The sequence below is a fragment of the Crocodylus siamensis genome, chromosome 8 (assembly GCF_052110815.1).
Source record: "Crocodylus siamensis isolate JL-2025a chromosome 8, ASM5211081v1, whole genome shotgun sequence".
Classification (NCBI taxonomy): Eukaryota; Metazoa; Chordata; order Crocodylia; family Crocodylidae; genus Crocodylus; species Crocodylus siamensis.
Genome location: NC_143402.1, coordinates 9,584,573 through 9,609,819, shown reverse-complemented (window position 1 = coordinate 9,609,819; position 25,247 = coordinate 9,584,573). Strand labels below are relative to the sequence as shown.

The 25,247-nt window shown below is 42.8% G+C and overlaps 1 protein-coding gene across 2 annotated transcripts in view; it reads left to right on the top strand.

Annotated features, from left to right (window-relative positions):
* Positions 1 to 18,454, top strand: part of RNF128 (ring finger protein 128) — a 55,831-nt gene extending 37,377 nt beyond the window's left edge. For both annotated transcript variants that reach the window (XM_090060235.1, XM_090060234.1), the window contains exons 2-7: positions 2,883 to 3,130; positions 10,006 to 10,077; positions 10,479 to 10,561; positions 14,101 to 14,197; positions 14,604 to 14,772; positions 16,926 to 18,454. In XM_090060235.1, the coding sequence (XP_089916361.1) occupies positions 2,883 to 3,130; positions 10,006 to 10,077; positions 10,479 to 10,561; positions 14,101 to 14,197; positions 14,604 to 14,772; positions 16,926 to 17,053 (797 nt within the window). In that variant the 3' untranslated portion in view covers positions 17,054 to 18,454. The remainder of the gene's footprint in view (positions 1 to 2,882; positions 3,131 to 10,005; positions 10,078 to 10,478; positions 10,562 to 14,100; positions 14,198 to 14,603; positions 14,773 to 16,925) is intronic.
* The last annotated feature ends 6,793 nt before the right edge of the window (positions 18,455 to 25,247 follow it).

Genomic DNA, 25,247 nt, shown 5'->3' with positions numbered 1-25,247 from the left:
CTATTGGCCAGCTCCCTGCAAGATTTTCCTCCTATGTGGTCAGCTTTCCATGTTTTGGGGCTTCCACAAAGTGGGGAAAAAAAGTCATGTCTAAACAATGGTGGTAGGTGGGGGCAGGCACAAGATCTGAGATGGTTCTTAAGTTGATGAAGTGCATTATATTGATGTATCCTCAAAAACTTGCTGTTTGTTCAGATCTTGTCAGTGAGTTTGGTATTGAGATTCATTGGGCATTACCAGTAGCACTGTTGAGAAGCACCCCCCCTGCCCCTGCAGCTGTTTCACATGTGCCAAAACCACCCCAAGGTTGAAGGAAAAATGGCAAGAGGGGCAATGGGCTGGGAGAGGAGAGGGTTCATTTCTTTGTTTCTGGTCTTGCCCCTGCTTCAGGTGAGCAGGAATCTTGGCCATGCTGTCGGGAGCACTGCAGAAGCAGCTTCAGCATGGTTATATGTCTTCTCATTATCACATTATTCAAGCACCTGCTTGTTTAACAAGGTGCCCTGGTAGCAACACTGCAATTATGGTTACATCCTACAATTGGGCGGTGTCCCTGCTTTTGGGAGATGCTTACCATACCAGGAGGGGGACTCATCTTTTAAACATTTGTGCCTGCCAACTTTCTGGGTTGTCTTAAATCGAATAGGGCACGTTTTGAAATTGGGCCATGGGTGAACTTTTTGCTTGGCAGGCCAAGCTTTCCCTGATGGATTACTCTGTAACGGCCTTTCACACCAGCTGGCAGAGGCGCATCCATCTCTGCTGCAGTGTGTGGCATTTTTAGGGAGAAGGAGTAACATGGCTCAGGCACTTGCCAGCCATCCCATTCCCAACCTGCAAAGACTAGGTTCTGGCTTGCCCAACCATCCACCCGAGTTGCATCTGGGTTCTTCCCCTTAATTACGACAGTCTGCAGCAAGTAGTTCAGTTGAACTTGCTTTTGAAAACCAGGTGCCATTTGCCCAATCTTTGGCTTCATAGTATAATCCAAGTAGTCTTACTCTCCTTACAGTGCCAGTTTCCCTGTGGCAGTGGTCTTCACCAGTGGCTCACCCCACCTGATGGTCTTCTGCAGTGGAGGCACAGCTGTTAGAATAGGCAGCTAGTGATGCATTGGGGTTGTGGGCTATTGTCTTGCCCACCCCCACCTCTGTTGCAGAAACCAGGAAATTGTGGACAAATTCTTTGTGAAGCAGTTGTTGCCACGTAGCATGCAACTCCAGTGCGTAAGAAACAAGTGATGCTACCTAAAATAAAAACCTTCTCTTCATCCACAGACACGCTCATACTATCCTGGTGTGCTAGTCCCGCACATGAACTCTGTCTCACAGGGATGCTGAGCTTTCCATCACACCTTTATCTAATGACCCTCACAGTTTCTGTGGCTGTTGGGCAGAGGGTAGACGCAGCATTGTGTGGGGATGGTGGAGCTTGACAGCGTGTTGCAAAGCACAGGCAGCTAGATGTCCTTTTCCCATTAGCTGCGTCTAATTAATGAGTGGTGCACTGAGATGAAGGGGAGCAAAGATGAAGATTGCAAACAACCTTCTGCCTTAGTTTGTTATTACCGTAACCTGTTCTGTCACATTCTGTCCATAATTTATGAAAATCATGATCCTCAGCTCTTGACTTGATATATATTTAACCTTTATATCTGTGCCTAACATGATTTTTGGCTCCGTTAAAACTTGGTGGATAAACAAGGGCTCTTTGTCAACTGAAATCATAGGAGTGAAGTTAATTTATAACTCTTCTGTGTGCATAGTTTACTCCTCATCACAGAACTTGTTATCGGGGAAGAGGGAGTTTACCTGCAGAAGAGATTTACTGGACTTGCTGTGACTGGAAGCATTACCTGACCTGACTCGGTGGGCAACCAGTGCTTTGACAAATGGAAAGGGGCACCTTATTAAATTGCCAGTTCTGGTGTTCTTATTGAGTAAGGCTTGGTGGGATAAGCACTCTTGCAACTGAAGTAAAAATGTGTTTTGTTAGTAAAGAAAGGAAGGGAAAGAAAGCACTGCCCTGTCTGCTGCTTGCTTTCTCGTGGCTGGTGCTTAGCAGTCTGATTATATTGGGTCCTCTAGTACCATCACATCAGAAATATCCCCTGGCTGATGGGATTACCTGTGATAGTCTAAGAAGGAAGTTCAGCTTTGACTTTGAGATTCCAGGTGAGTCTACAGCCCTTGGAGTTCAGGTGCATGTTGAACTCACCCGGTGAGGCTGTCATTGAGGCAAACCCACAACAGCAATTATATCTCAGAGAACTGGGTACAGGAGCATGTTCCATGCTGGTCCTCCTGTTGACATCCAGAAGCAAAGCTGATCTTCGGTGTCATGGATTACTTTGAATAAAAGTTGTTCCACTGGCATGAAAGCAGAACAGAGACAAGCATTTAAATGAATTCTTTTGACATGCCATCTTCAGGCTAGAGCCCTTAAGCCAATAGAGAGAGACGGGTTTGAGTCTTTCAAATCTGTATGTAGAATTCACTTGGTTTATAAGTATTCCCTGTGGATGTAGTTCCAAAGTGAATCAAAAGGTAAACTTTCAAGTATTACATTTACTACTGCCTGGGAAATGTTCCCTGGAACGGGAGACTTATGCCATGACTGCATACTGGACCCGGCTCATTTACTCAGTTTTGCTCGTAACAAGAACATGTATTCCAGCTAAACAAAGGTGTGAAGATGAGATTTGAATGTATCGCTACACATCTGCTAGTTGAGCACGGGTATGAAAAGGCCAGCTGGAGAATCTCCCATTCGGCTCTTGTATATCAGAGCTGATGCACTTGATACCATCACTATCTCCACATGGTAGTTTTGTGATTGAAATGGAAAATTAATTCCCACACCTTTTTTTTTTTCCTTTGCAGGGGCAGGAGACATTGTTGCAATCATGATTGGGAATCTGAAAGGCACTGAAATTTTACGCCGGATTGAGAGTGGCCTACAAGTGTCTATGGTTATTGAAGTGGGGAAGAAACATGGACCCTGGATGAACCACTATTCCATCTTCTTTGTCTCGGTGTCATTTTTCATTGTCACAGCAGCGACAGTGGGCTACTTCATTTTCTATTCTGCTCGAAGACTCAGGCTGGCAAGAGCTCAGAACAGGAGACAAGTGAGTTTCTTCTGTCAGAGCTGATGCTTGCTTTTATCCTTGCTACATATATTTATTTGGGAACCGGTAGTGGAGTTAGTGATGCGATACAACTTTCTACTGTAACTTCACTAGGAATGGCAAACTTCGGTAAATACTTCAGTTCTAAGAGCTGGGAACTGCTGTTCTTCCCTTGGCTTTGATTTACTGTTAATCCCTTCAGTTGAGTAGTCCGACCTGGAAGACTTCTTTGGGCTGCCAGCATAGCTCCAAACAAGAGGGAAGTGTGTGATGGACCATTAGGCAAGGTGGAAAGGTTCCCAGGAGCCAGATCCAAGTTCTTCCCCTCTAGCTGAATTGCTGATGCACCTCTAAAAACTCTGAGGCTCACAATCCTACTAGCATCTTGTTAGTGGCTTGATATTGCAGGCTCCTGACAAACTGCCTGAATTCATGGCAAGGCTCAGATCCTCTTGTAGCCCGTGATCATGAACGTGCTACTAAAATACAGATCTGAGAGCATCAAAAGGCTTCTGATTCTGTCTAATGGATTGACTTTGCTGTGGGTACAGGATAAACTGCCACCTGTTTCATCTGATGAGAAGTAGTTACTTGGGCACAGATCTCTCAGAGATCTGGGCACTTCCATCTTATTGCCTTGAATGGAAGATGAGTACCTGTCTTTTGAGGATTAGGGCCTTTAGTTAATAAGCCAGTTTTAGGATATTGATGAGCATCAGATTTTCTTGTTACTTAGCAGTTGAACTGAATTAATCATGGAAATGCAGTGGAACTATTCTGGTTCTCTTTGTATTGCTAGAACTGTCTGATGTAGAAACTTGTGTGATCTGTTCAACTTGCAGCAGATACTGTTAGTAGCAAGTAACTACAACGGTATATTAGAAAGTGCTTACTTGCATATTATGAAGTATAAAATCAGTGTACTATAAACTGTACTTGAACCTCTAACTTGTAGGGAGATTCTAGTTACTAGTACCAAATAAAAAGCTACTGTCACAAGTGGAATGCATCTGGTGCACGCCAGTCGGTCAGAAATGTGGTGAACAGCAGAAAGTATGTTTTCTTCTTCAGGATTTTGTAGTTTTAAGGATTAGGCTCCTCCAGGACCCTCATGCTTTCTAAATTCCACACATTACTGCTTGGAAGAGGCCATAAGACACAGGACAAGCAAAGTTTTTACTTTTAAATGTGTTGCTCCCCCCCCCCCCAAAAAAATAAAATAAAATAAAAATGGGGAAATGATTGCAGTGGTGGTTGCAGTGGTGGTTGGTGTTTTGCTTTCTTTTTTTTTTTTTGTTTTTCCTTCAAGCCATACTTAAACGTTCTCCCTCTTCCTCCCCCTTCCCACCAAGGAGTTTCAAGGAGCTGAGCACATAACGGATCAGGCCCCAATGGCTTGTTTTATACTGCAGGTATGACGAATGCTATCCCCAGTGCTCTGGTGACCTAGCAAGAATGCTGATGTCTTGGAGCAGGTGATAAAGCTAAGCTGCTTTCAGTTGATGGTAGTATTGCCTGTCTCCCAGTCTTAGGGTAAGATGCAGCCTAGGGACATGTAAGTGTCTACAGAATGGCACTTAAGGTTCCCCTCATGCCTGGAAGTGGCTTTAGAGCTGGCGTGAGGCCTTTAAACACACAACACATTCTTTTCCAGAAAAACTATAACAATGTAAGAGTCACAAGAAGCACTGTGGTGATGTTTACGTATTAAACTGCCTTAAAGCCCAGGCAGGGAATTACTAATTAGTCAAGCTTCCATGTACCACTTTATTGAGTATGCAATTATCTGATCACCTGACACAATTAATACAAATTGCTGTGTCTCCAGCGTTGTTGCCCTCCAGCTGAGGAGCGTTGCCAAGGAAAGGTTTCAGAACTTCTCTAGGAGATTTAACTTCTGTCATTGCTTTTCTCCAGGGAAGTGGCCAATGAGTATAGTCAGGAGAGGGGACAAGAAATGGCTTAAATGCAAAGAGTTGTTTCCATAGGGTCCTTCATTGTGAAGGAACCTGGCTGGAGGGGTGACCTGCTTTTGTCTCCTGGGATGGGGTGCTCCCCCTTCTGTGTCTCTTGAGGTGGCCAGACCTAGCTCTTCCCCTCCCCCCATTCCCTATGGCCCTAGAGTTGTTCCAGGTAGATAGCTTTCTGACTCCTGAGCAAGGATGTGCCTGCTTCAGCTACCTTTGTAGGCCAATCTTCACATGAAGCCACTATCCATTCTGGGCAGCTATACTGATAGAAACAGGTGGCTGAGAAAGAAGGATTAGGCAGGGAGGCAGAGGGACTTTTTGACTAAGCAGCAGCCAAAGATAGGCTATTGTGAATTCCCTAATGGGCTTGGAGTAGAACTATTTCTTTTTTTTTTCTTTACCAATACATTTGGTAGCAATAAGTGTCCTTTCTCTCCCCCACCCCCCAGTTGCCCTGACATAATCAAGGAGCATTGGGCCTTGCTTCCAGCGAAGTCAAATGAAAGACTGTCAAATTCAAACAGGTTCTTCATACAGCAACAAGGCGGCTATCTCTTGAACAAGAGCAACTAAAAGGAGGGTGTAGTAGCCAAAGCTACTTCAGCCTGGTCTTTTTACTGTTATTTCCCAAGATCTTCATTTTTGTGAAGGAAGTTCTTGGTTGTGCAAACTGGAAGAAAATAACTGATCCTTCAGCTTTATTCTGCACTGCAAGGCCCATCCAGTCTCAGGCTTGCAAATGTTCATCTTGGACCTTGCAAGCTGTGTGTATTGTGCCCTTAAAGCAGGGGGGGAGGCAGGGAAGGAAATAAGACTCTAGTGTGTGCCTTTGGATGACTTGACTGTTTTCATGAATGCTAATAATATTCTTTCCCCTTCCCTAATTGACCTGGACAAAGAAGGAATAAATCTGTCTTTCTGTTAGGTTTTTCTTTTTTATGTCTAACTTCATCAGATCTTGAAAGCAAGAAGTAATTGTAAGAGTCCTTGATCAGCCATGGCCAGATGATTGCTTGACATCTTACTACATGCTGCTGGGATTTGTTGGTACAACTGATCTGCTTCATTGGGCAAAATGCATGTCCCATTGTTTTTCAGGGTCAGGTCCGTATTGCTTCCAGGAGCAGCCAGGGCCCAATCCTGAGAGAGAACCCTGGGGTGTGTCTCTGCAATGGGGGAGCCCCAGGTTTTCCCATGAGCAAATGAGTGCCTGGGGGATCCTGGGATTACCTCTGCAAATGGAGAACTGGGCAGGTACTTCAGGGGCTCAATCTGCATGCCTCAGGAAAGAGAATCGCTGGGGTGCGTAGGGCTGGGTCCCTGAAGCCCTGGGAGCAACTACCCAGGGAGGCTGGAAAATGTAGGCAGCTCCAGGCTGCCTGTGCTCTCCAGCATTAAAGCAAACAGACATCTGCCACAACATGGGTGCAATGGATTTGTGCCACTGCTGGCAACCACAAGTTTTGGGCATTTGTAGTGTGACAAGGGGCATGGACTTATGTTTGCTTAGCCTTTGTGCTGGCATAAAAGTCTTTATGGTGGCACAAAGGTGACCTCTCTTTCCAGCCTGTACTCAGCTGAAAAGTTGACATCCTAGAAGGGATTTCTGAAAGTGCTATAAAATATACTGGAACTGCATTATCTAAATTTCCTGGCTAAGAATGTTATGACTTCTGATCAGAAACCTACAGGCATCTTTGTTTAATGTTTCCTCTTATGCTGTAGAGAAGCTAAGATTCAGGCTGAAAAAATGGCCTGCTTTTTTTGTTAAGGGGACTCTAATTGAGCTGCTCAAGATAAAGAGCTAAAACAGTGGGCAAAAGATTGGCTCTCTGCTGTGAAAAGTGGGTTTGAGGAAGTTGTTTCTCTGCCATATGTTGGTAAAGCATCATGTTCTGACATCCTGTAAAATATGCCAAAGAAGCAGTTCAGAGCATTTCCCCACCACCCCCACTTCTTAAATCATGACTGCTAAAAGCCTTGACATTACTGGGGACTAGATAACCAAGCACAGCCCAGCACAATATAACGTTCTGTCCAAGGTATTTTAGTGAACATGGGCTAATGCAGCATGCCAAAAAAAATCTAGTGTTTCTGTATTCTTATCTACAGATGTGCCCAAATGCATTTTACACTATACAGTCACACTCTTGAGAATGAGCCCAATTCTTAATTTTTGTAAGTGGTTGGTTTTCTAATGCATTGAACACTCAATGAATGCTGAATCACAATTTATTTTGTGCAATCAAGACTCTAGCAATGGTCTGGAAACACGTTGGATACTCATTGGGGTCATCCTGTCATCTTTTCCTCTCTCCCTTTGGGAGACTGTGTAAGTTATCACTAAGCTTTTGAGAACTGCAAGTCGGTCATTAAATATTCAGAACTTCATTTTTTGAGATGTGAATTAAATGCTGAAACAGGAACTGAGGGATTTTTTTGTTACTAGAGAGGTCATTGACCTTGATATCAAGTTCCTCAATTTGGCAAATCCAGGGCACCATGAAGAGACCAAACCAGCTCCAAAGTAAATTGGAAGTGGTCCGTTTGGAATTGGTCCAACTGTATTGACCTTCAAAAGGGTACATTTTGAGCAATGGTAGAAAAGTAAATTTGTAGTCCAGCTTTCTTGTGCCTGCCTGCTAGTAACTTCTCAAAGGAGCACTTTGAAGTAGCCTGTGAACAAATTCCCACATTGTTGCCACGATTCATGAGCAGCCTGTTTTCCGTAGTCTCCATTCTATCTCTTCAGCTTCAAATCTCTATCCTTCTTTTGGCATATCCAGTTTTCCAGATTGGCTACTGATCTAGAGCTTCAGTTCTGGAGGGCACATATTGTCTCAGTTCCTTCTTGATGTGAAACTCTTTTGGTTCCCCTGTGCAGAATAGATAAATAATTGCTATTGTGCATCTTTTCTGACAGTCCCTTTTTTTGAGGGCTTTGTGCAACAAAGCCAACTGATAGGATCAACTGTATACCAGGGTACAGGAGGATGATGCCATTGTAAGAAATGGAGCCTCTTTTTTGGCATGTCAAATGGCTGTAGAGAGCTGTCACAGTTTGCTAAGCATGAGCATGTTCAGTCCTTGGTGTGCTGAATTCCAAGTTAAATGAGAATGATGTAATGGTAAAGTTAGGCTCTGCTTGGCACACAAACCAACTTAAGAATGCAAAGCCCGGAAGGAAGTTTCTTGCTGAAGAGCCTGTTTGTATAGCTGGCTCTAAATAGTTTTGTCTAAATGCATTTCTTCTATATGGTTACACTATTCTGAGTCGTATAGTTCTGCAGCGTGACTCGATGTTGGCCATTGTGCTGATCCTTACTTCTGTTTTTCACTGGCCTGAGACTGTCTCCACGGACATAACTACAATGTTCCTTGGTAGAAAGCAATGCATCTGCCTGCTCGTGGACTGACATATTTTAAATGAGCACGTCTATTACCTTCAAGTTCATCCTGCAGATTTAATCAAACCTGAAGAATGAAAGGCATTTGTGTAGGCTGCATCCAGTGCATAAGGAGCTACTTATTGCCGATAGATCTTCTAGGGTGCCTGGGCTGAAAGTCTTGATGATCCTGTTTGGAGTTTTTGGGTGGTCAGTTGAAAACAGCAAAGTCAAGCACTCTGGTTAAGAAATCCCAGGATGGAGGTTACCTTTGCAGTATCGCTTCAGCTGCTTTGTGTATTTGCATCACAACACTGTTTTAATTACATTCTACTGAAAATAAAATATGAATCGTAAGTGGATGAATCTGTGGTGAGACCTCTCAGTAGTGTTAAGTTAACTTTAAGTTTTAGCAGACTTTCCAGTTTGCTGGGGACTTCAACTCAACTTGTCAGAGAATATAACTGCACAGAGCACTGCAATAACAGCGTAGTTGTGGCCACCCAACAACTTTTGCATCCCGAAACAACAGTTTCTTCATGAGGGAGAGGGTGGTACTATTACTGGCGTTGATGCAACATTCATGACCTTTAAGCAGAAATGCTGGCTCCTATGCTAATTGAACCCTTTTGCAGTGGCAGTTGGTCAGCAACAGTTGCTAAGCAAGCTAACCTTTCCCTGTCTGGTCATCTGTGCAGCTTGGCATCCTGACAGTTAAACACATTGGCTGAAGGGGGCTGCAGCCCCCTTCCTTTCTGGAATTGCAGCTACCCAGTTGTTCTACTAGGGCAAGTCTTTGGCTTGCACATAGTCTACTAGTAAAGCTAGGGGTGCAAAAAGGTTTACATTAGGTAAATGTAAACCTTGCTTATGCTGCTTTTGGTTCAGTCTCCAGAGAGAATTGTGTGGTTTTGGTTTTTTTTTGTTCTTGCTTGGCACCAGTAGCCGGTGCTAGGAAGCTACAGGCTTCAAAGGTATTTGTGTTCACTAATAAAACTGACCTATCTTAGAGGTGTGGTTTAGAGGGCATGTCAGCAGTTGATGGGTAAAGGACCTTGGCTTTCATCAGGATCCAGGTGACTGTCAAAAAGCCACAATACATATTCATAGCAATAGGATATATTGACTCCTGATTGTTTGGCTCCAAGCACTCTGCTTTCAGACCAAGTTAATTGAAATCCTTGCCTTTGGCTACATCTGACATGTGTAACCCAGGTACAGTTGTGCATGCTAGAAGATTGAATGGTCTTTGGTTTTGTTTGTTCAGTGAAAATGCTACTCAAAGGAATGCATTTTTAGGGAAAGACTTTGTGGTACGTCTCCTGCACATTTCTGTAAGTCTGTTCATGGACTTCTGCTTAATTTTTCCCCACATGGATAGAAAGGGCATACTTCCTTTTCAGAGGTCACATTGCATAAGCCTAGAGAGCAATCAATATACCTGCTGAAATTTTAAATTATATTGGTTGTTTGCTACAGAAGAGCAATGCCTGTAATTTAACCAGCAGTTCTTTTTCAGAGACAACTAAAAGCAGAGGCCAAGAAAGCTATTGGACGGCTACAACTGCGCACACTAAAGCAAGGGGACAAGGTATAGCTGGCAATCTCCATTTAACTTTTGAGCTCTTAAACTATTAGTCTGGATCTAAACTTTCTTTTTGCTACTACTAAAACTGGCTGTACAAGTATCTTAATATCGCTTTACCCTAATGATTGAGGGGGAGACAGTGCAAACTGAAGCAACTTAAACCAATGTCTCGTAACAGATATCAACCTGCAAACCTGCTCTCTACCTTTTTTAGCCTGACTAGTGTCTTTAAAGCCTAGTGTTAGGTGCTTATTGCTTCTGTTCAAAATCAGGTCTCTTACCCTGGTAACTGTAAATATTCTGGCATGGGAATTCTAGATGACTGGCTAGATCATATCTAGCACTTAACTGCCGCTGTAATGACTGTGTCTTGGGATAGGTAATGACTTGCTCTCTTTGGGTAGGAAATTGGTCCGGATGGTGACAGCTGTGCCGTGTGCATTGAAGCATACAAGCCCAATGAAGTAGTGCGTATCTTAACTTGCAAGTAAGTACCCACCTTAACTCTTGAGTATTTGAAAGGTGTTATAGAGGCAATGTTCACTGCTGATGGTATTTTAGACAGTGGTTATACTATAGGAATTGCTCAGCAAAAATAGACTTCCATATCCTCCAAGGTTTCAGAGATCAAAAAAGCATGGAGGTATGGTACAATCTACTACTATAAATGATGGAGGGTTAACAAATAGTTACAGTTTAAGTAGGCCACCCACAAAGCTTGTGAAAGATTTTATAGATTTGTTTTACTAAAAATGTTACACTGTCAAAACAAGCATGCCTTGGAATAAATGTGCCCAAAATGTAAACCTTAGACTGTTTCCTGCCAGCCTAACTCCTAGGCCTTCAAAGTCTAGTTTCAGACCAGTAACCCCACAGTAGCAAAGCCTTGTTGAGGTCTGTCTTGTGTGCTAGTGTGGTAAGTGTGGCCTGGAGGTCGTAGGCTATGGATTTGTGTGTTTTGCTTGCTTTTTCCTTTATAGTTCAACGCCATAGAAAGTGATGATTTCCTCTGCCCTTGGAATAAAGGCAGGACCCAACACCATGCACTGGTGGTGTTCTTTTTGGTAGCTTGTAACTTGCCTAAGACTACTTTTTGGGGAAAATATTAGCTACAGCAGTTTGGCCTTTCTTTGAGGTAAAATCTAGCTAGTAAGCTGAAGCTGAAAGCTTTTCTCAGCTTCGGTCTTGGTCTACAGTCTGTCAGGTTTGAGGAGTTGGTGATGTCAGTACAGGTATGTTGGAAGGGGGCTGCCTCAGCATTCAAGTGTTGGAAGCTTCAGTACAAGTGAGATGACTCCGTGTTGAGGGCAGAGTTGCATGAAATATCTTTCTCGTGTGAGAAGGATACAGGCAGTGGTCAGCTGGGAATCGAGTTTGGAAGGAAGGACAGATCACAGGGTAAGGCTGCTTTCTCCTCCCAAGCAGGGGTATCTAACGGATGAAAGCTGGGATCCGCGTGGTCTTGCATAAGGTTACAATCGTATGTAAACGTGTGCTGTGATCTGTTACCACATAGGGGGGTGTCTGTGCTGCCACTGACACGAAGGACTTAAGCTGTTGATGAAAGAAATGAGGAACTGGTCTCTTTCTCAGTCCACTGCTGAACGGTTTAATGGTGACAGCATATGAGATGCAAGAACACTTCCTTTAAACATTTGTCTTGTCCCGTGGTCATGTTGGCAGTTAGCTTTCAGCAGCTGCCCAAGAGACTGCCTGTAGCAATGCATCAACTTCTTAGACTAGAAAGGCTCATATGCACCCTAAGTAATTGTGCTTGGAGGATGGATCCCTAACTCTCGTAAGGGGATTTAAAAGCAAAACTTGGATGATTGAGTAGAAATACCAGTTGTCTTAAAACACATTATTTCAGATGTATAGACTTACTGGTAGGGTATTCCTCCTTAATACTGCTTCTCTCAAGTCCAAATGCTCTACCCATTGGCTCTGGTTTAAGAGTATATGTCACTTGAACTCTGCAAAGAGTGGATTCTTAAGAATGATTTCAACTCTGAGCTGTGTTTGTACGGTCATTGTGTAAGAGAGGCTTGTGGTAGCATGGGAGGGATAACATGGACTTTTGACTGCTGGTGTATGAACGAGTGCTGCAGGTAGACCTTGATACGGGATCAGGGTTGTAATCTATAGGGGGTTTTTTTCTCGCATGCTGGTGGCACACTGGAAGCCCAGCCTTTTCTGTGCTATTGTGCTACAAAGGCTCTGACTATTTGTTGGCTTGTCTTTTTCATTAAGACAAGCTTCTTATATCAAATATGACTTGGCAAACCTGCACTGGAGATTAAGAAACCCATTTTGGGATGGTAAGCAAAGCACATCTCTAAACGGGCCACCTTGTCTAGTGTTTTCTGTACAGGGGCCCAACAGTAAAGGTAGCGTGGTATTCTTTGCACACTTCAGCACAGTTCTGGCTGGTGATAGTCTATCTCGCTGTGCCTTGCTGAGTTCTGGTCTGTGTTGAAGGTTGTAAAGGCAAGTCATTTAAAACTAGATCACTGTTAAGAAAGTTTCAATGGATTTTTGCATTCTCACGTCCCATGTCTCCTAAACTGGGTCTGTGGCAGAATTGGTGTATGCAGAGGCATTTCTAGACATACATACTTGTATTAGAGCAGATGGTATGCTACATATTCCTTGTACACGCCCATTTTCTTTTGCGTGCTGAAAATAAAACACTTTGGAGGTGTCGTGCCTCAGGTTGAGGACACGGCATTGGTCAACTAAGGTTTCTCCTAGATTTTGCAGAAGCAAGTGGTATTTAGTCATGTGCTTCTGCATAACAAATATGCTGACCTTAAATCTAGGGCTGAGGTGTAGAATTTCATGTTCACTTGGCTTATACAAATATAGGGGTTATCAGTTTGGAACCAACTGTACACAGATAGGCAGCTTTAAGACTGGGCATAATTCAGATAATATGCTAACTTGTGCTTATTAGATTCCTGTAGCACTTACAAGAACAAGGTATGGCAATTACAGGTGAATACAGTTATAAATCAGTTGTAGCAAGAACCTATTCGGAGAACTATAGCTCTAAGCATAGTCATGTAATGCCACTCTGGAGGAATTGATTTTCATGGCTTTTTCAAAGTAATCTGCATTGCTAGAAGTTGTAAGTGTTCCCTTCCCAAATCTCCGTGGGGAGCATATTGCTAGAGGATTACTTTAAGTTGGCATAGAGCCACAATTGCCCTACAGTGTGGCTGGTTAAGCCCTTCCTGTTCTGACACCTCCTTCAGCTAAGGTTTGAACAGACTATTCATTTTTAACTCTCAACAAACTTCTTATGCTTATGGCCTAGTCCAGTGATGCCCAACTTCTTTCCTTGGTGGGCTGGATGGGCAGTGCATCTGTCTTTAGTGGTGCTGATCTGCTGTAGGCATCATCTGCTCATACAGAGTGGGGGTTGGGGACTATCTAGTTGCAACCTGGGCCATGTGGTGGGGGAAGAGAGGTGTGGCTTGGTCCCATGGGGGGAGGAGAGGGGGTGTGGCCTGGCCCCAACTTGGCCCTGGGGGCAGAGGGGGCATGGCCTGGCCCCAATCCAAATGCGGGGGCATGGTGTGACTGGCAGCACAGGATTTGGGAGTTTGGTGGGGGTAAGGTGACCATATTAATGGCCACTGTTTTTCCCCCCACTGCTGAATTTCCTACCCCAGGGGGAGCCCCACATGCTGCATTTGGCCCACAGGCAACCCTGGTCAAGTCTATCTAGGGTTCCAGCAATTACTTGTGGTTGCAAGTAAAATACGTGAAATACAAAGACCCCTGAACAGCCCAAGGAGTCCAGGATTAGCATGTGACCAACTAGCTTGCTCCTGCCTGTATTCTGGTAACCGTACTAAACAGAATGCGTGCAAGTCTGTATGTGTATCGGACCTCTTGAGAGGATCTGTTCAGTACTGTACTGAGCCCCTAGCATGTTTGTTGCAGGGAAGGTTGGTCACCTCTAGTCATGGCAGTGTCAGGAATTAAATGCCACTTGTTTGTTACTTTATTTTCTCCAACCAGTCATCTGTTCCACAAGAACTGTATTGACCCCTGGCTGCTAGAACACAGGACGTGTCCCATGTGCAAGTGTGATATACTCAAAGCTCTGGGAATTGAGGTAAGTTGGCATTCCTTCCTAGAGGCATTGACTCCTGGAGCACTGTATGCTAATGGTGGGTCACTCTGAAGCTGCAAGGGACAAGCTTTGGGGTTTTCAGTAGTTGCCATAATATGGTGAGTCTGTAGCAACGGTAAAGTGGTTGCATCTTCAGGTGGAAATCACCGCTGACTCTGACAGCTTAGTACAGTTGTTCTTATGAACAGCTACTGGGACAGATCACAGGTGCATCAAGCCCACTCTCCTGTCTCTGGTGGTGGCAGTTAGTGGATGCTTCCAAGGAAGAGCATAGAAACCAGGCATGTGTTACGTGAATGAGCAGTGTCCCAGCAATGTTGGGCAAGCTGCATCTTCATAGGCCCTCTCCCTACCTTGCTTTCATTTTAAATTGAACAATTGCCCACAGCCAGACATAGAAGATGTACTTGAGTCCATCCAAGCCACCGCGTCGAACGAAACGCCAACTATCGCTTCAGTTAATGAAGAGGATAATCGGAGTGAGACTGCCTCGTCTGGCTATGCCTCAGTACAAGGAACAGATGAACCAGCTCTAGAGGAGCACATCGCTACGGAGAGTAAGTGTTCAGTTGTCCCAGCTGTATCACATGGCATAAATTCTACTAGCTTTAGCTTCTCAGTATGTGTGGTGAGAACTCCTCAAACCTTGCCTCCTGAAGTTTACACGTTTTTACATTGAACAGTCAAGCTTTTAACAAGTCGTTTGCACTGAAAGAGCAAATACTGCTTCAAATGCAGATGGGGAAGCACCATCCAAAGAACAAATTGAGAATCCACAGGCTTACTGCTTGAAGTCTCCAGGGCATGTTTGATTTTTCTTCCCCCCCACATGCACTTCACTGCTTTTGTAACAGTTGCCTGTCAAATGTAGTTTCTAAAATACTGCTAAATCTAAATGCTTGAGATAAATTCAGTAGTTGGAGAAGACGTATGGAAAGCTAAAGTAATGTTCCACTGGAAATGGCAAATGCTTTTAAATTGAATTTCAGATTTTCCAAAGTTTAATAGAAAACAACAGGGTGTGACTGACTGTATAAATCTCTTACTGGGCTATTAAAGTTCTCCTCTATAAAGTAATCGTACTTTTAAGTTCTTTTGATAAGAGCTTTCCTCTCTTTTTAAACTAGAATGGGCTAGAAAATGTAGCAAAATCCATCTCCTGTGAAATATCCTTCCTGTCTGGTTTGCACTCTTAACCTTGCTTTGAAATTTAAACTAAAGAGTGGCTTAATATTTTGCTGTTACTCTACCAGGGGTAGGCAACCCATGGCACAGGTGCCAGTGTGGTGCATGAAAGCATTTTTTTGCTTGGCACATTCCTTGGGGCAGACAACGGGGAAGGGGCCAGGGCTTCGCTGCCACAACAAGGATTGGGCCCCTTGCAGCTCCCCTGCCATCTGCCCCTGGCACGCCAACATCTTACAAGTCAAGGTTGCAGGTGTTTTTAGTGCTCTGCCCAAAAATGTTGCCAACCCTTGCTCTGTCTGGACACTTTTCTGTCTAAATTCCTGCCTTTTTTTTCCCAATGGATTCTAGTAGGGTGTTAAATGGGAGAAATAATAAATAAATAAGTATACCCCTCCTGCCCCATCCAACAAAACCCCACTTGTAGCAGTGTAATGAAAAGCAGCTCTGAAAGAATCATTCAGAAGAAGTGGCATTTGCTGCCACCTGTTGGGGCATTTTGCTCTGGAAAGCACAGCTGGGTGTTTACTTTTGGGCCTGTGCTTTTCACTCGAATGTGCAAACAGATCTTTCCACATAGGCCAGCTGTTGGTCCCCAGACATTTTTCATGCCGATCCCCTGTAGCCAAACATACACCACTTCCACGTGTACATAATTTTTTTTTTCTTTTAACTAGCTTGGCTGTTGTTCTGTCTTTGCCACTGGTTTTCAAGTGCCTTTCCCTCTTGCATGGCCCTGTCTAGTGTATGGTAGAATCGTTCTGGTTGACTGCTGCTACCTTCTTGCTAAGCTTCTTGTCTGTTCTGCTATTTCTTTGTCTTCCTCCTGTATAATCTGGAGCTCTCTTGTCTGGGATGTTCATGCCAAAGTCTAGTTGTCATTTTCTGGACACCAAAAATGAGGAAGTAAGGAGGTGGCCATGGTCTTCACTAGCTCCTAGTAACTTTCCAGGTGCAATTCAGGGTGCTGGTTTAGACCTCTAAAGGCCCTAGACAGACTGGGCCCAAAGGTTTTGCCTTCTTACTGCCTATTGTGATCTCTGAGGTCAGCCAAGAGCACCTTCCTGTGAGTATCAATAGGCCAAATCTATTTGTGTGACAGATTGTTCTCAGCAATGCTCCTCAGGTCTGGAACTCCCTCCCTTTCAAAATTGCTGGAGCCTGGGCACAGCATTTAGGTGCACTGTAAGGCCTTCCAATTTGTGCAGGCATTCATCAAACAAAGCTTGAGACCTTGTTAGGGGGTCTCAGACTGATACTCTAGTTCCCATTGAAGTTATTTTGTCACTTTCTGTGTTTAGAAATATTCTGTTCTCTTATTGTAAGCTGCTTTGAGCCTCTGTTGGAAAGGGTGGCATGGAGATCAAATGAATAAATGAACCTGAAAGGGCCTGGACTTCATGTGTAGGGAGCTCACTGATCAGGCTGAGGGTGAGGACTTGAGGCCTTACACATGCTTCGGGGTAATGGTAACTCTTAAGAATTTATTTCTTTTTGATTGTTGACTCTCTCTTTCTTCTGAAAGATGGCAACCATGATGACCTGCATCTCGTCAACAATAATTCCCAGTCTCCAGCTGTGGATGTCCTCCCACACCTCGATAACCCCAGCTTTGAAGCAGATGAAACACGTGATCATGAAATCAGGTCCTAAACCTGATCCATCCAGCAAAACAGTTGGACCCTCTGTAACAAACTGCCGGCCGTGGTCACGCATACATCAGACATACCAACAAACTGGTAGACTACCACTGCAGCAATGTTACCTTGGAAATATCAGGAAGAAATAGGAGAGGGTTTTGTTTGTTTGTTTGTTTGTTTGTTTGTTTGAACAACTCATAATTATGTGGTTTGGAATGCTTAACCTTCTGTTCATTTAAACACGTTGTTACACATGGACCTTAGTTCTAGTGTTCTCCACACGAGCTGTTTCAAGGGAATAGATGAAGAAAATAGTTAGATTTTAACACTAAACCAAACCTGCCTAACATGGCCATGCTATTACAGAGCAAAACTGCTGTTCAGGTTTCTTTAAAATAAGGAGAAGACTGTCTCATTCTGTAGTAGCTGTTTCTTTTGGGAATTGTTTGTTTTGTTGTTTGAGGTTCTTGGCTTCTAGATTTAGTATAAAAATAGAATTTTATTACAACCAAATTAATTTTGATCTGGATGACTACTTGTTTAAACTGATGCAGATGGGTGTCTTAAAGCAACGTCAGTAATACCGATGCACTAATGTAAGAGGACAAAATTCAAGGTAATGTCTGTCAGTGTTTTCTGCCTGTAATATCTTTTGGGATATATTTAACCTAGTGGAGATAAAAGGCAAAGATTCTAATCCATCTGAGACACATTCCTAAAAATGTTTCAAGGGCTTCAAATGACCAGTTGCATCTGATTTGCATAACATTGTAAAGGGAACAAGTCTGGCTTTTTTCTAGTTTGTAAAATAGTGTAAGCAGAGTCTGAAAACTACCGCTGGGTCCAGGAGTTGTTTCCATAGCTTCAACACCAGCAATGTTTGCTAGTCCTGGTTTGGAGGAAGTGTGAAGTCTGTCCACTGAGATTGAAGGTCTCCTGAAAGTGACCCAATAAAATAACATAAGGCAACAGCTGGAAAAGGACATAAGGGGTGCTTAGTCTAGCAAGCTGGTTAAAATTGCAGTGACAACTGATGTGCTGTATGTAAACAGATAGAAAATTATTTCTGATAAAGCTTTCTAACATTTGTGGGGAGCTGGACTAGGGTTTTTGGGTGGAACACGGTGCCTTAATTCAAAGTCCAGAGCCTTGTCCACCAAAGTTAACTAAATGCATCTTAAAAATGCACTTTATTTTGTTGTAATTTGTGTTGGTGTTTCTGATGTCAGTGCTAGTAGAACTTGCTCTAAAGAACAGCAATAATAATGTAGTACTTTCATTTGTTGAATCTACTGGGAGGAAACAATGCGTTCTTCCTATTTCTGTGCAGTGTAATTTAAAAATGTTGTAAATAATTCATGATTTATAGTGAATTCCTTTGAATATGAAATGTAAATAAAACTATATTCTACTGGCTTGTCTATGACTTATTTTGATGGCAAAAGTTTATGTAAAATCTCTTGGAGGGGCAGCTACCTTCAAGTGCTTTTTTTCCGCCCCCTGTTCATAGATCAAAACTTATTTGGGTTTTTTCCCTCTAAACTTCTGGGATAAAGACCAAGAAGACTCAAATACTTGCACCATTAATGGATAGTACTTTCTAAATTGTCAACACTAATATGATTAAATAGATTTGTTGCAGTTGTAGGAGGACTTGGAGGCTTATGAGCACTTCTACATGTGCTCTGGGAGGTGGCGGGGGGGAGGCAGCACTTTAATTAGAGTGGCTCTAAGAGCTGCTCCAATTTAAAATGCTGCCACGTCTCATGTATCAGGGTCTTGTTAGAGCTTTAGTTTAACCCCCTGCTGCCACTTTTAAGCATAGGGACACTGATGCATGAGACACAGGAGGCTGCTGGAGTGCAATAATTGCCATGCTCTGGCAGACTCAATTAATCGAGTCTACTCCAATGCACTGAAATTACAGAACATTGAAGTGGTCTCCGCACTCCTGTATAGGTACCCTAAGTGCTATGCTACAACTGCAACAAGTGGTTCTTCACCCCAAAAAAGCTTTTCATTCTCAATGAGCCGTAAGAAATGTGTAAAGGAGGCAACAATAGATAGCTGTAGGGTGAGACGACATGCATAGTGGCTACATCCTGTTTTGTCAACTGGATACAATAAAACCTATGTAACAGCTGACCACTTTCTGTGCCTATCAGAACAGGCATATCTTAAAGTTTTGTTTTGTAGGGTAACATGTCCTTGTGTTTGGAATTTTATCGAAAGCCACAAAGCAGCACAAAGGAAGCGTGCAATCTAAACTGGCCTTTCTAGAGTAAGAACATCTTGACCTGGTGATAAGGTAAAATGGAAGGCAGCTCAGATCTGACACTGCTGTCATGTGGCAAAGCAAAAGTGAGGTGGCTCTGCAGTGTTAACTTGGTGAATTGAACCATTCATCCATGCTGGTGAGTAGAATTCCCCATGGATATTTAAGTGCGTCTGTAAATCTAAGCATAGCGCTTTTTTTTTTTTTTTTAATCATTAACTCGGACTAGCACAGTAACAGCCAGTGGGTATAGCCATCGGACTGGGCAGCACTTGCAGAAACGCCCTCCGTACCACTGTTTGAGCCAGTTTTTTGCTTCAAGTCAGGCTGCTTGCTCATACTGGAGAAAATGAGTGGAATCTAATTCTTTAATGGCCAGGCACAAGTTCAAGATAATGGCAATTTCTTTCTAAAGAATGACTAAGACCTGGATACAGGAGCAGACAGTTGTTTGCAAGCTACCAGGTTCCTAGGAACCCCATTGGTATTGGTTTGTATAGGTATATGTGCAAACTGCCATGCAGCAGACCTTGTGGATGCTCTGTTATTCCTGGATTTGGTCCCGTGTGAATAGAGACCAAAAACTTCCATTTAGCTTCAACTGCAGAATGATATGTCCCAAACTGATGAATCAGGCTGCCTTTTGAAGTTTCATTTATAGTGGGGCATGTTGCTGTTTTATGCTTCCAGTCATGCTCCTATGACATGGAAATGGGTGATCCCTCAAATGTAAAGACAGAAGATGGCAGAAACTTTCTGCAGTTCTCTGAAATACTATAAAGCCATTAGTCTTTTGCTTAACATTGTTGTTGCTCCTGCTAATACCAAAGGGTAGTAGGGTTTCATAGGCTGTGCATACCTGGAGAATATTCTGCTCTATCATTGTACAAAACCTATACAGAAAATCTAGACAACTTAATTTTTCTCCAGGTTGCAAGTTCTGCTAAGTGCCTAATACACTTAGCACAATTAATTTTTTTTATATACAAAATGTTTTAAGAGGCTGATTATTTAGCTGAGGCATAATAAATAAAGGAATAGGTGTAGCGTGCACATATCTCTGGTTGGTGGGGAATATATTCTGTTGAGAAATTAGCGCGCACACACAGTTGAGAGGCAGTTGTGTAACCTTGCTCTCTTTAGTTCCTGTCATCATTAGATGTAGCATTACTCTTGCATTAACACAATTGCAAGTGCTAGGCTATTTCTAAATACTGGCTACCTACATTTTCTGTGAAAGTGAAAACCTGGCTTTCCCCACAGCTCACGTTTTCCATCCTTGCAAGAATTCATCCATGTCCTTGATACCTATTTTGAAACTGTTTCTGTTCAGGGTTTCTCCCCTATTTCATTTTACCAGCATTCAAAGAGTAATTGGGTTCCTTGCATAAAGTTATCCTGGCTTTAAGGGAACTATTCTGTAGCAAAAGTTGAAAATTCAAAACTTGTAGCAATGTTAAAGTTTTATACCACAGAAGCAATACCCCGTGTGTTTGGGGTTCTTTCCGTCACTATGGGATTGCGTAAATCACTTGGCACAACCTTTTATAGGTCTGAAATTGTCCACATCATAGCCATAAATACACAAGCACAATGGAGTCTGATTCACAAGCAACAATGGGAATTACTAACTTGTTCAGAGCAAAGGTGGTGGTTGTTGGGGAAAAAAACAAAACCATTACCTTATCTTATCTCTGGGGCTTGGCCTCCTCCTGCTGGAAAATAGGAGCTGACACATTCCTGAAAGGCCCTCCAGGCTTATCTTTTGGCAGTTTGATACAGTTTCTGTATGTTGCATACTTACAAAGATCCTGATCGTAAACTTGAAGCAGGGAGTACAGTGGTGCTTGCAAGCGGTATTGGTAGATTGCTGATGACCTTAGGACAGGATTGAGGTTACAATGGAGTAATATATACATTTCTACTGTTATGCTCATGGCGAGGAATAGACTTCCTTAAGGGCGAGTCTTGCAAGTGGCTCAGTCACGCTGTTGTAGCTCTCTCCCCTGGGGGAAACCAATCGAGGGACTTGAGTCAAGTGTTACAGGTCTTTGTAGGAAAAAGACTCAAAGATTGCAGCTCAACAAGTGCAGAGAAGTAGGTAGAGATGTGAACTAGCAGGTAGCTACGTGGTGGTGTTTTTGTTTTTGTAGGCTTTACGATAGCTGGGAGTGTGAGTCCTCCTGGAGAGGATGTGTTTATTTTGATGGAAATTCCCCTTTGTTAAAGCAACAGGATTTTCTTCCACAAAGGGCTTGTGTTTAAAATGACATGAAAGTATAGACAGTGTGAAGGGTTTCCTTCTTTAGTCTGGAGTCTTCTTGTGCAGGAAGAAAAATGAGGAATTTCTGGTATTACAGAACCACGGTCCAGGGGTCTGCAGTTCTCCATATGACTTTCTGCCACTTCAAACGTTGGTGCCAGGTCATATTACAACTCTGAATCTCAATTGCATAGCTTCAATGAACTCCAGCTTTGCTGACTTACCGGCTGAGAAGTTGGCCCTACCTTTCTTTCTCCAGTATTCAATGGCTACTGTCCCCTCTTGCATGCATGCACACACCTGGAAGAGAAATAAGCCTGAAAGATACAAAGACTAGTAACAACCACCCTGCTTTTTTTGGTTATTTGGTTCCAATGGGTGTATCTACCCATGCAGATTTAAGGTGCTTTAGCTTAATTTAAGGTGCATTAAGGACATGTGTCTACATGTGCATGCCCTTAATGCACTTTAGAAATGGCAGTTTTAGGCTATTTGTGTCTAAATGCGATACCTGCAAAAGCAGGTATTAAATTTGGGCGTGAATAGCTAAAGCGTATTAACACACAGGTAGATGCGTTAAAGCGCATTAACACTGCATATGGACTGAGCTGGCAGTCTCACATCAGTCCACACACATCACATTAATGCACTTTAACACATGCACATGTAGACGTGAGCCTGCATTGCACATTAAATTTAGGCACGCCTAAATGCATGTCTGGACATGCCCAATGATAAGCTTGCTAGCTTCAGTTGGGCACTTATGGAATAGGCCAGGGTCTAGTTTGGGAGCTGTGAAAGCACTTAAGCCCACATCAGGTTGACAGTATCTTAGATCCTCCACATTGGGTGGTAAAATTGTGAATTGTGATGTAACTTCAAAAGCATTCCCTTGTGTCACTCGGAGAAGCCAGCACCAATTAATGTAAGTAAGATCCAGGGTTGTGGATTACACTTGAAGGAAACAATCCACCATTGTTTTAAAGATACTTGAGCAATAAGAGGCTCGACCGCATCAAATAAATGTTTATTTTTTAATATGGAATGCATTGATTGGAAGATATTACTCTGTGCTGATTGAGAAAGAATTAAAGTGTCTATAAATACATTCACCAAAAATGACAGAGCAGCTCTGTGCATTTTAATAGACTTCAGTTATGAATCTACCTCCCAAGTAAATGTGAAGGAGAAACATCCTAGACCTTCAATACAAGAAAAATGACAGCAAAGGGAAGTATTACTTACCGCTGCTTGCACAAGTAAGTCTACATTTTTTCAGACAGTAACAAAAAGTTACTGATTCGTAGTCTTGCATAGAAAAGAGTTCTGATACTTAAGAAAGCAGAACAAGGAGTCAGGCATCAAAGAGGAAGTGCGAAGAACTGATGTCTACAAGAGAAAGTAACCAACATTGGTGTTTTGGCTAAATACCAGTAGAGAGATGTTCACTCAACTTGCCTAGAATGTGCTGCAAACATTTAATCGAATCTAGTTTGGTCTTGTAGTCTGTATACCTGCTCTCTGAGGGCTTGCCCTGTGCATTTGTATTGCTGTAGTTATACTGCTAAAGCGTTGCCTGTCCCCCACTAGCATGGACACTATTAGAATAACAGTGCCACAGACAGAATGATATGGTATAATTAAAGTGATGTAATTAAGTCATTTCACCTGTGCTGGTAAAATTGCATGTTAGAAAGCAGGGTACCTCTCAAAAGTCCATGTAGACCTAGCTACAGAGGATTGTCATCTTCTTCAGGGCCTGGTCGTGTTCCTGGTCGTGCCCTGAACTCTGAAGCTGGATCATTATTCTTCATCCCTCATCAGTCATACTCAGAAAAGTTCAGTTCCTCCTTTCCTCTTGAAATTATATTAAGTTTTTTTCCACATACCCCCGTCCCCTGAGGCCACAGCTTTTCAAACTAAAGATTGTGGTGCTGGTTACAACAGGGCCATGTCTACAGCAGATGTATTGCCTCAACTCATCACGCATACTACACAGATGCCTTGTTAAGCTTGTTTTTGCATATGAGGAAGTACCAGGGAGAAGTATGTGTGTGGCCTGAGTTCTCCTCCTCCAGACGTGATTTATTCTCATGGTAAGGAATTGGGGTAGCATGCCACTGCTGTCGCACACTTTACACATCAGTGCAGCACAATGGCTTCAACATGAGAATGTTTGTGCAGGCAGGTGGTAGTTTCTGTGTGAGCTGTAGACAGCCTGGTGGGGAAGAGGAACCTAGATTTCAGCTGCCCTGCTAACATGTTAAAACTACAGTTACCTGGTCTTCACTGCCATTTTCTTTTTGCAGCAAGCATAGCAATGCTCCTGCTAAGTGATCCTACAGACCCTTACTGTAGATGGTATCTTACATCATTCAGCTCATCCCATTTCATACCTTCTGTTGGGGTTAAACATCTCCTATTCGGCATCCAGTCTGATACTCTGGGCTAAGACATAGTCCCCTCTTCTTGAAAGGGAAGTAGTTAGGCCATTATCACCCAAAATGTTCTGTGAGTGTTTGGCAGGACTTTGCCTACCCTTTGCTTGTACCCGTAAGTCCCCTACCGAAAAGTTTACTGGCAGGCAAAATCTTGGAAACAGTTACATTAAAGAAGGTGCAGACTGGACAGTATTAGCAGAAAGTGGTGTCTTAATCAGTCATCATGAGTATTAGTGATGAAGATGGGTTTGGAGGAGTGAAACTTCTAAAAAAGCCAAACACTAAAAATCGCAGGAACATGAGGCTTATGTGACCATTCAAAACATTTGCATTGATTACTTTGAAAGCCAGAGCTCAAATATTTGCTAGTTTATTTGGTGGATTATGCAAGACAAACAGTCAGTGAGGAGACATTACAATCTGTTCTGTGACAAGTTCCAAGGAAGTAGAGAGATAATTGATAAGTGATGTCACTGCAAGCTAACTAGACGCATCAAGCTCTTTTGCTGGAGCTAAAACAGTGATGACTGCACGTCAAGCATATAACTGGAAATACAAGGCTATCATTTTTTTCCACAACAAAGCCCCAGTGTCTAGCACACCGATTTCTTTACTTAAGTTCCTTTCTCAGCTTTGACTGTGTTGGCAGTGGGAAGCAATGGGTGCAAATCATGTATCCAGTCTGCCTCTCGGGTTAGATATGCCCTCAAATGCAAGGCGTTTTTCATCGCATCTAGCTTTATCCCAACCAGGTACTTGGTCCAATAGAAGATATTACCCACAAAAATCCTTGCCTCTTGCATAATTCCTAGGCCACCATTGCTGCAACATCACTCCAACACTGCCAGTGTCTCTCAGAGGCATTATGAGGTTTAATCTTAGAGATTATGATGCTGGGTCACCATTTTTGCAATAGTTTTGGTTAAAGCTTGAAATTTAATTAATCAAAATTCTAAATTCAATTTTTTTAACTATTTCTCAAATACATTTTTACAAGAAAACTTTTTTTTTCATTTTAATCTCGTTGCGTGTGTGTGTGTGTGTGTGTGTGTGTGTGTGTGTGTGTGTGTGTGTGTGTGTGTGTGTAAATAAAATAGCCTAAGCAGGATGCATATATCCTAAAAACAATACTAAAAAACCCAAGTTAGGTATATTATTGGTCCCTGCCTATGTGTGTTGTGTTTATTCCCTTTTCTTTTATTTCTACCATCCTGTTTATTTCCCATTT